The 12,044-nt window shown below is 45.7% G+C and overlaps 1 protein-coding gene across 1 annotated transcript; it reads left to right on the plus strand.

The window, feature by feature from the left end:
* Positions 1–10,120: 10,120 nt before the first annotated feature.
* Positions 10,121–11,596, plus strand: LOC310792176 (poliovirus receptor-like; the record flags this gene model as incomplete). Its single annotated transcript, XM_083653903.1, has 1 exon — positions 10,121–11,596. The coding sequence occupies one exon, from the start codon at positions 10,121–10,123 to the stop codon at positions 11,594–11,596; it is 1,476 nt and encodes a 491-aa protein (XP_083510029.1).
* Between the last annotated feature and the right edge of the window lie 448 nt (positions 11,597–12,044).

Genomic DNA, 12,044 nt, shown 5'->3' on the forward strand with positions numbered 1-12,044 from the left:
GGAAACAATTGAAACAGCAGCTAGAAGTAAGTAAGCTACCTCGATCTAATGATGTATGCTAAAAAAAAAAGTCTGGATATTACATATTACATGCTTAGAGAAGAAATATGACAGACTAAAATCCAAATGTCATGGCGGCCTGCATGACAATGTCATATCTGGTAATTGTTGAATCGGCCCTCATGCTAAATATAATCAGTGCTGGCCGCATGATCCAAATAACAGAACAGTGAACTCACAAACAAACAATGCTAATTAGCTCCTAGCAGAATTATCCAATTAACACAGTAGCAGTCAAATCTTTACATATACAAACAGTTGCTGATAATTGAGGCAGCACTGACTGGGCCCCTTGTGGGCTAACAGATGCTTACCAGCCTGGCCATGTAGGCTAATAGGCCAGCCATGCAATTAGTATGAGTCCGGTAGCTGTAATCATCTTTCCCACCATTACACACAGACAACAGAGCTTTGAGTGAAAACACTAACTAGCCACAGAGACGCTGATGTTTGGACTGACACACGCGACGCACATTCCCCCAGATACTCATTGCTGCCAGTAAGACCCAAAGAAGCCACACATTGCTAACCAAACGCGTCTATTAATGAGCTTATGGTAGAACCACAAAGGGTTCAAATCATTGTTGAATTACAGTGATAGCTGAAGTCCCAAGGTCAATTTGATTGATCTGAATTGATTATTTGCTTATAATATTGCTGTTTGTCTTAGTCTAAAGCACCTTGCACACCGGGGGCGTTTCCCCCCCCCCCCTTGTGATTAATTCACATGTCAATCATATTTTTCAAACCTATATCCAGTCAATGCAACCTTAAGAGTTAAGAATTTCAAAGGCGGTTGTGCTGAACATTTCTATGAATACAATACAGAGATATAGGATTCACTTATCTAATGTCCAGTGCCTCATTCAAAAAGCCACAGTGATGGTGTCACTCTAATGTTTGAACTGCCTCTTAACCCTAGAACACTAACGTCGGGTGATTTTCACCCGGACAATTGAATTCACGTGATTTTCATTGTCTTGCTGCTGTCTGAGGTGGGCGGGTCCTTAGGTACCTTCAGGATGCTCACTGACGTCATTGAATGTAGGTTTGTTTCCCTGCTCCCATTCATGGTTTTTTCTACCGGCTACGTGTTCGGGTGATTTTCACCCGACGTTAGTGATAGAGGATAAAATATCTTCGGGTTAGTTACAATGGTATTGTGGCGACTTTTTTTTTTTTTTCACCACACAAGTCCCATGAATGGGTGACCGAAGGAGAAGTTGGGAGCTCCTGTTTTTTTTGGGGGGGGGGATTTTTTTATAACGATTACCTCATTTTTCCCGAATTTGACATATTTTTTATAGTGTCCCCCATAATAAACTTTTTTGTGTTTTTTGTGATATTTCACATTTAAAAACAAAAGAAGAGTACCTCAATTTGCCATGTATTGTTGTACTTTAAGATATTTTGATGAGAAGTATGTTTTATGGGGTATATTGCATCGGGTGAAATACACCCGACGTTAGTGATGGTGTGACTTTAAATCACGTTAGTGTTCTAGGGTTAATTAGGGATGCATTTGGATATCTGCCGATATCGATATTATGCCGATACCAATATTTTTCTTGAATATACAGTATAGGCAAAGATTTGACCAATTAAAGTTTTTTTTTAAATATACCTTGCAAAAAGCAGACAAAATTAAGTAAATATACAAGGCAAAGAAGCATACTATTATACATGGGCAAATTGGAATTGGAAAAAAAAAAAAAAAAAAAAAAAAAAAAAAATTCGATCCGATCCGTGAATTAGTGCCAATATCGGCACCCGATACCGATATTGGATCGGATCGGCCCAATCCCTACTCTTAATACTCTCAACCCAAGCCCCCAGCAATAGCGCTGGGCTTTGAAGCCATTTGAACATGCTGGCGCTGTATTGCAAGTCACGTGACGCCATGCAGCCCAGAAAGGAAAATTCCCATCCACTTGCATGGGGACTCCGGCAGCTGTTAAACCCAGGGGAATTTTTTCCGGGTGTCACTCAAAGTATAAAACGACTCTTTTAATTATCAACTAATTTTTTATGGGGCATTTTTTTCTTCAGAAGGCACTAAGAGCCGTATACGGGGGTATTTTCTTCTTGTAATACAATCCATGGGTGGGAGGGGTGGGAGACGTCATGGAACACGTCATGGCACACATGCGCACTTCGCCTTGGGCTGCATAGTCAGGAAGTAAAACCAGGAAGAAAAAGCCCCCATGATGGCTTCATGCGCCAATGAGCTACCTCCGTCCGAATGCATGGGTGGGCGTGGCAGGTCCCCTATCCAGTTCTTTTATACATGGGCAAATTGGAATTGCAAAAAAAAATAAAAAAAAAAAAAAAAAAATCGATCCGATCCGTGAATTAGTGCCAATATCGGCACCCGATACCGATATTGGATCGGATCGGCCCAATCCCTACTCTTAATACTCTCAACCAAGCATAATACTCTCTCAACCAATCATAAGACTCTCTCAACCAAGCATGATACTCTCTCAACCAAGCATAATACTCTCTCAACCAAGCATGATACTCTCTCAACCAAGCATGATACTCTCTCAACCAAGCAGCAGTGGTCACAATGATGACCGGCAGCATCCATTCATGAGCAATGTAGTCAGTGCTGCCAGCTGCCAATACTGCAAAGTTAACAATAAAGAGCATTAATGAGTAGAATTGGCGATAGCCGTGGGCCCATCACATTTAAGAGAAAATCTATAGATCAACAAACAGCTGGTCACTATAACCAAGCTGGCCAGGGCCACTTGTGGATGCTTCAGGGACTGCAGGGGCGTGTCTAGGATGTGAAGGCATTGGGGGCTTAGCCCAGACCTCGGTAGGTGACCCAGATACCTTGAGGTGAGAGGTCAAGGGACCCCTTTGAAAATAGCCATGCCAGTTTTTCCCCTCGCCAAAATGTAGCCTAAGTTTAGAGCATTATTTAGCCCCCTTCCTGACAAGCTAGGTTGACAGGCTTGGTTGGTACCAATGGATTCCTTAGGTGTAAGTAGCATCGCGCTAGCTTTAAAAATGAACAGCCTAGAACAGCCAGCGAGGACACACACAACCCAAAACCAATGGAAACTGTGCTCACTTTTTTAATGATTTGGCACTATATAAATACCATTAACTTGACTCAGTAGAAATTCCAATAGTCTGATAAATCATACGCTCTATTACACACACACACACACACACACACACACACAGTCATATTAATCCATAAAAAGAATACAGCGTTCTCTGGCAGTCACTTACCCACTAAATGACTGTGACACCCATAGGGAATCGCTCTCATATTCTTTCTAGAATCTAGTTCATTTCCAAACCACAACAAATCAAAGTGCATGCAACGTGCAGAATCAACACTGCTTATCCGTGAAACCATTCCAGAGCTATTATTATTATTATTATTATAAGTAGCTCTTGCCTTGGTTCAGTTCAAAGAAATGCACGAGACACCAGTTGGCTGTTAATTGAGCCGGCACATATAGGCGTTTACGGGCCGTGGATCGCTTGCCAGACACGGCCATATGTAGGGTAGGCTAACGGGGCCGTCATGGTGTCAGTCCGATGATAGTGGTGCTGAACATTCCCACTTGCCAACTTCTCTGCTCTGATAGGCAACCGTTGACCTGGATATCGAGGGGAACTCATCCAGATTCTATACATACATACACCAAGGCTACTTCAACAGTCCAGGAGCAGTAACAGTCCTTACTATGAATAATACGGTTGAGGTACTAATTAAGAGCGTTTACATGGTTCAAAGTGATGTGATTTCCACCCAGTCACATGGGTTTAAATAGATTTATATAGTCTTTGTTTTCTCAGAGAAGGATGTGATGCAATAAGACGCAGCCTACAGACATCTCAATATCAGACATCAGTCTTTTTTTTGATGGGAATTGTTTGTTATTTGCATTGATGATGAAAACAGCTTTGATGCAAGAGCTGTCTTCTCAATGCAATGACCTTACTCTGATTGTATGTATGTCTGACTCTGAATATAATCAGACTGAGTATAGTAGTTTTCATGATAATTGCCATCTTTATATTCAGAGAATTGCCTTTATCGTATTAAAACTGAATTATGAATGTTGCTGTTGTTTTTTGTTGTTTTTTTGTTTTTTTTAGAAACATAGTATACAGTAGATGACGTATTGATCATGTGTACAAGCAGTTGTTAATTGAACATGGAGGATGGTGGTGGGGTGATGGGGTCATTATCTATTTTATTTTGAGATCATGGTAAACAGCACACTGTGTGTGTGGTAGTTGAGGGTTTTGTTTTGGTTATTATAAAAAAAAAAAAGCCTTAATATTTTTTCCCCATATTTTTTTATCCCATTTTTATCCCCCATTAGTGCAAATTTAAATGTATTTATCCTGGTTGCTGCTCCACCCTCTGACGATCTGGGGAGAGCCGAAACTGGCTCCTGGCTTCCTCCGAGACATGGGCAGTTAGCCAGCCGCTTCTTTTCACCTGACAGGGGAAGCTTCACCGGTAGGACATAGCACGTGGGAGGATCACGCTATTCCAACGAGTTCCCCTCCCTCCGAACAGGCGCGCCCCAAACGACCAGAGGAGGCACCACATCAGCAACCAGGATCTTACATGTTTTTGGTGTGCGGTTCCTATATGAACCCCCACAACCGTTTTGGTTATTCTTCGATCATTTTTATTCAGCACTTTAAATTTGAATTACTCTGAATATTATATATTAAGGGTCTCTTTTTTTTAAATTCACTATCGATTCAAACGGTGCATTTTGATCCAACTTTCCCTCCCGCATAACGGATGCCCCGGTTAAATGAGGCTGAATTGATGTTGTTTGGTCACATTTGTGCTGAGCAGGGTTATGGCATGGCGTTTGGCCGCTCCACACGGTAAGTCATCGCTGCCCAGAACTCATTCGTCTTCAATAAGTGGTGAGCAGGCAGGTGGAGAGGAGCCGCAGTCCGTCTGGCAGGCAGGCAGGCAGGCCCGAGTGGGAGGCGAGTTCCTTCTCAAACTGTCATGTTTACGCTCGGTCCGCTCGCGCACACACACACACACACACACACACACACACACTCGCCCACACGTCGACTCAGCCAGAGTCCAATCATGCTGAAGTTTCTTTGCTTGACCTAAGCCTCAGGGAGGAGGAACGCTGATTCCAATTTCTCAATCGGTTGATATACAAAGTTGATATTTGCTGCGAGTCATTTCTTTGAATTGGTTACGCTTAATTGTTGACTGAATAATGAGCCGCAGATGAAGAGCGTAGCAGAGCATGCATGCACGATTGGCTGTATCAGATGCATGATGTGCACCTTATAAACCAATTAGAAGTGTATACTTGAGTTAATTACATTTGTCATGCATTTAAAGCTGCACTAGGCAAGATTTCTAATTGATGTAAAAATACAACTGTCTTATCAGCCTAAGTCACAAAGTGAGGCTGCAGTGATTGTCCAAATAAAGGCTAATGTGATTTAAATTTTCCCTGTCAGCAGTGGTCCTCAACCAGAGTACCACAGGGACTCCCTGTACTGTACGTGTCAAAGTCAATGAGAGTATGGGAATTTCAGTTAAATGCATGAAATAAGGTCTGTGGTTAACCAAAGTTTATGAAACAGTTTGTGTTCAGCGAGATCATCTTCACAAATGAGGACCACTTTTATGATTTTCGAAGCGTAAATGCGCCTTTTCTAAATCACAATTTTCAGAAAACGCTTCAAAAGTCATAGAAGTGGTCGTCATTTGTGAAGATTACCTTGCTGAACACAAAACTTTGCTGTTTCATAAACTTTTGTTAACCACATATTTCGTACAAAATGGCCTTTTACACGTACGAACCGGAAGTGCTCACTCCATTTGCCCAAATTAAATTATTTTGTCGGGTGTGGTCACTGGTGGGGAATCCTTTCAAGCAGTTACCCCCTCGCTGCCATTTTGCGACCACCAACCACGTTGACGAGTACAGCTTTAAGCAATATAAAATATATAGGCTAACTACAGTATAGATGAGATACTTATGCTTATAAATGGCCCTTGGATATACTGTATGTCATCTTGAAAATGGCCACATGCTGTCATCGGCCACTTCTATGGTAACCAAACGTGTGTGTGTGTGTGTGTGTGTGTGTGTGTGTGTGTGTGTGTGTGTGTGTGTGTGTGTGTGTGTGTGTGTGTGTGTGTGTGTGTGCGCTCTCACAGCGGGAAGTGCTGCAGAAAGGCCACAGGGGGCCACAGATGGCATATTGCTTAGCATCTGAAAACAGCCTCTCGTCCTCAAATTGCAAATTTTCAGAGCAAAATGAGAAATGTAATCCCTTCCCCTTGGGACCTGTGCAGGCTCATTACTCATCGCCTGTCACGCGGGCGCCCCAGCAGAACCAGGCCCGTGAAATATTGCGGGTCACGGCACATAGTTTAATAAAGAATAGGGCATAATCTATGGTGTTGGGCAGTTTGTTTTAGCTGTGTGTGTGTGTGTGTGTGTGTGTGTGTGTGTGTGTGTGTGTGTGTGTGTGTGTGTGTGTGTGTGTGTGTGTGTGTGTGTGTGTGTGTGTGTGTGTGTGTGTGTGTGTGTGTGAGGCCACGCCAGTCACCAAGGGCAAATATTTCTTGGTTTGGTTACCGTGGGGACCGACACCGTGTGGCGGGGCAGACGCGCTGCAGCCCTGTCATCACAGAAAGATGCTGCTCATTGTGACTGTATTTGCCTCTGGTGGTAATCCTTAATCAAGGCCAATTGCAAGGCCATGGTTTCATCTCCCAGGCAGGCAGGCAGGCAGGCAGGCAGGCAGGCAGGCAGGCAGGCAGGCAGGCAGGCAGGCAGGCAGGCAGGCAGGCAGGCAGGGACAGACAGACACACGTGTCGCTCACGCTCTCCTCTGAGCAGCATCAGCTTGCTGCTGTGTGCATGATAGGCGGAGGAGATGCTGATATAATACACGGAGGGACAAAATCACAAACCTTGGACCGTTTTCAAAGAAGGAAATCCCGGCGAGGATTTCTCAGGGGAGCGCATGTTTCTATTCGAACCTCATTAAAACCCGGACAAATTGAATATAGCGCAGCCACAAGCAGCCAATTTGAATTTGTGAGATTAGCATTTTGGTGAATCAATAAAAGCAGCGACTCGGGGCCTTTTACAAGGTGGATTCATCTGCAGAAGATTCATCACAGTTGCCTTCGGGGATGGAAGGAGAGAGCCCCCCCCCCCCACGCTCCCTCCCTCTGCCCCCGCCTCAGGTTTTCCAAAAGAGAGACACTTGAGTTGGCCCACGCTGAACGGCACGGCATGATTGAAGGCTTATTTCCCCTTCCAACATCATCAGCAGCAACCTGCTTCCATTACAGCAGCGCATTAGCACTGTATAGTCGCTTCATTCAAATGTGTTTAAGAAGTCTCCTCATCCGTGACGGATGTACTCCACTTTCCGGGCTTTCAATGGGTATGGGTACCTCCCACAGTCCTGCATGTGCACACACATCTAGACGTGCACATTTACACACACACACAGTACACACACACACACACCTACACACACACACACACACACACACACACACACACACACACACACACCGACACACACACACACACAGCAAGTATATCTCCCAGTGCATCACAGATAGATCGGGAGCAAAGTATTTCTTAATGATCTTTTCCCCTGGGATTCCTATAGGAAATCATTTAGATAGCACCAGCGGGCCTCAATAAAAACTTGAAGAGGTCTTGTAATGGCGACACCGGGCCACAGCGGCGCCTCTTTCCGCAGAGCAGAAAGTGTCATGCGTCTGTGCTGTATTTGATGGCAGTGGCAGTGGGTGGCCGTTTCCACCTCTCCTCTCTCCAATCTCCTAAGGTACGGCTGAGCAGGTCAATCGAAAGACAAAACTATCACGTGTTTTTGACAGATAACGGGATTGAAAAGTTGGGCCTTCTCTAAAAATCCAACTGCCACAGTGATTCATTCCTTAATCAAAAGTCGCCGGTGACGGATTTCCGCGTATTGAAAACAGCTGTGGCAAAATGGCAGGATAGTCAAGTCAAGTTTATTTGTATAGCCCTAATTCACAAGCATGTCTCAGAGGGCTTCACAGAGAATATGCCTATAGCTAAATCTAGGTGACACAACAACAACAATTACAGTAATAATAATAATAACAATAATAACATGGTTGAACAATCTTATGATACAGAGAGACAGAGGTAAGGGGAGAAAGGGGGAGAGAAAGTGGGGGAGGAGAGAGCAGGGGAAGGGGGGGGAGAGGAGAGAGAGCAGAACAGACAGGATATACTGGGGCTGGATAATGTGTGAGGTCCTTATAAACAATGGCAAAGATGTTAGTCACATGTAATTCTATAGCTCTAATATCTAGTCTACAGTATATGAAGCCTTGGCTTGTTTGATTGGTCACACTATTCATGCCTTTATCACTCTTTGCAGACAATCTGTTGGCTTTGGCCTAGTGGCAGGCCGAGGTACTGTAAGTCTCAGTGATCTTCCCCTTGGGGGATAACTACATGAAACCCTTTAGCAGCACGGCTCTCTTCTAGAAGCATGCTGGATTAGCACTGGGGCCTAACGGGCCCTAACCCCCCCTCCTTCTGCTCTGAAGCCCCCATGATAAGAGGAGATAGGAGGAGCCCCAGGAGAGCCTAATTATCATAGGAAGAGCAAGTTCAATGCATATTGCAGAAGTGCATGATCGGAAGCCGCGGTAAATCCTGCCAAACAGACAGGGGGCAGCACTTTTTAAGATTCATTTTGACAACTCCACCTCACAGAATTCACCTTATCCCTATACGACCTCACGTTATCCCAATACGACCTCGGTCCGTTCAGTCAAGATTTGTGATTAGAAGCAGCTCTTTCCCAAAGCGACTGCAGAGAAGAGCCATAAATCCTGGGGCTTCTTCGCTGACACGGTGGAAGTTGGTGAATTATTTTTTTTACAGTACCCATGGTGACGCCTGGCAACATGGGCATATTTTCTGCTTCAAAACTGTCGGCACTGCAATTATATCAAGCCTTCAATGACACATTTCAAGCTAATAGTGTGCGAGTCCAAGAAGTCACCCTCCCATGGGCAGTCAGTGCCACAGCGCTACATTTTGTCTCTTAATGACATCACACTTCAAAGACGATGTTCCCTGTTTTCTACTTCTGCTTCAGGCTGTGGGGAGGGAGTTGCTAACATCATAGTGATATCACACGTGGAATCTCTTTCATAGGCATCTAATCACTGTTTTGAGACACTAGGGCTCGCCCATCGTCTGCCCTATTGGCATGCGGAGTTCACTGCCAACTTCGCATCACTGATGACATCACTGTCACTGATGATGTTTATTGTTGTTTATTGTTTATTGTTTATTTAGGATCCCCATTAGTCATTTCCGCAGTAACAACTATTCATGGGGTCCACAAAGAACAAGACACATCATTCAAACATCACACATTGATCAGTTAATCTCAACAAAAGTAGATGTTTCTCTCACATTCATGTCACATCAACAGTTAAAAACTAATGAAAAAGGAAATAAAAAATGTAAATTAAATTAAAAAAGAGAGATATATCACATGGCATGTCACAATGTTGTGACATCATCAGTGGCTATAACATCATCAGTGATGTCATGGTCAATAATGATGTCACGGATGACATCACTGATGATGTCATAGACAATGATGTCACTGATGACATCACTGATGATGTCATAGACATTGTGACATCATCAGTGATGTCATCAGTGACATCATTATTGACCAAAATCCTGGATATATATACATGCATTTGATGCAGAGCACTATCTGTGGGAAATATTCATCTGTGCGCCACCAAGACTCATTCGGAAGGATTCCAATTTAATTTGAACAGACTCCGTTTTAAAGGTGCAGTAAAGGACACTTGAAGCAGACCCCTGCTTGTCCTGTAGCCTAATAAGTTTTACCGGGAGAGAGCCAGGTCTTAGATCTTGTTTTTATACCCTTTAAAAGTCGTTGGTTAGATTTCAACGTTACATTTTTGGAGAGACTGTGCGTGCCCGGTTGCAGAAGGAGGACCATAATCATGGCGAGACATGACGCTCGAAATTGGCATGACTGCACAAAAATGATCGGGCTGCTCAGCTTGGTCACGTCGATAATGATGTCAGGGCAACAGCAAGCGCGGGTGAAGGTGGAGCCAGAGGTGTTGTCTTTTCCCGGCCAGTCGGTCAACCTGAGCTGTGCCTTCCCTGATGCCACCGGCATTCAGCTCACAATGGTAACGTGGATCTACGAGCCGGAGGAAGGGGAGAGGTGGAACATAGCCGTGTTCCACCCCGGTTTGAAGCCCACCTACCCTGACTCGCCCCTGAAGGGCCGGGTCAGCTTCACCACTACTGACCCCGACCTGGCCAGCCATTCCATCCAGATCACAGATGTTAAGATGACTGATGAGGGGAAGTACATCTGCGAGTACGCCACCTATCCCAGTGGAAATGAAAGGGGCATCACCTTCCTGCACACGCTAGCTAAGCCCAGGAACACCGCCTCCCCAGTGACAGTGGTCGCGGGCACTAAGCCGGTGGTTGTGGCGCGCTGTGAGTCGGCGGATTGCCACCTCGCTGGCCAGATCTCCTGGGTGACCACTGCCAACGGCAACGCCACCACGGCGTCCAAGCCGGGCGCCAACAACACCGTGACCGTGACCAGCGAGTACCACATGATCCCCACGGCGCAGGACGACGGCCGAGACATCAGCTGTGTGGTGAATCACAGGACCCAGGCCAAGGCAGAGAGCTTCAAGATGAAGCTGGTCGTAGAGTACCCCCCTCAGGTGACGATAGTGGGCTATGACAATAACTGGCGCGTGGGTCGTACGAACGTGGTGCTCACCTGCCAGGCGACAGGCAACCCCATCCCTACCATCACCTGGAAGACGCTGACAGGAGAGATGCCAGACACGGTGGTGATCACCGGGAACAAGCTGACGGTGCTTAAGGTGGACGGGGCCGTCAACAACGCTTTTGTCTGCGAGGTCAAGAACCGCCTGGGGGTGGGCAAGGAGCAGGTCACCGTCAGAGAGCCCTCCAATGCCGGCGTGGTGGCGGCGGCTGTGATTGGCTCCCTGCTGGCCCTGCTCTTGGTCGCCGCTCTCATCGCCGTCCTCGTCACCCGTAACCGCCGGCAGCAGCAGGGTTACCTGGGTGCCGGAAACGACAACCGCCCCATCTATGTGTACAGCAAGGGCTCGGCTGACCAGGGCCTCGACGCCGAGAAAAACAACCACCACCAGCCGCTCACCATGGGGGGGCGCCCCAACGTGGCGCCTACCGCCCCCACCGCCCAAGACATCCTGCTGAGCAACGAGCTGGACAAGGTGGAGAGGAGGAAGGTTGACGAGCTGGAGGAGGAGGAGGAGCGCTACGACCACTTCGCCGGAGGCGCCCCCATCCTGCAGCTCCGCCCGCCCCACGAGCAGGACGATATGATCAGCGGCTACCTGGACGACGATATGGAGTCCCAGAGGGACGGCTCGGTCCTCTCGCGGACTTACGTATAGAGGAGGAGAGGAGAGGAGGAGGGGCTGAGAGGAGGAGAGATGGAGGATTCCTCTCAAGGATTTTGCTGCTTCAGGGGTCTTCTCCCTGAAGGATGGAAGTGAAAAGAATACCACTTTTTGAAAATATAATTTGAATATATTAATGACCACAGTGCAGCCCCAGAATGAACTTTATATATATATATATATATATATATATATATATATATATATATAAAGCAATGGTCTCTCCTGAGTTTTTCTTTTGTTTTTTTGCATAAATAAAGCCAAAAAAGTTACCCAGCGTTACTTGGATTAGTAACTGTAATCTGATTACTGTTTTGGACATTGGAATGCCTTACATTACTTAGTTACTGAAAAGTATGCCCAACACTGGACAAATAGGGTACGTGGCCCTAATGTGAACTACATTTGGGTTCCTTGATATCAAAAAGTTTGAGAGTCACTG

This window comes from Poromitra crassiceps, assembly GCF_964638095.1.
Source record: "Poromitra crassiceps genome assembly, chromosome: 17".
NCBI classification, from domain to species: domain Eukaryota; kingdom Metazoa; phylum Chordata; class Actinopteri; order Beryciformes; family Melamphaidae; genus Poromitra; species Poromitra crassiceps.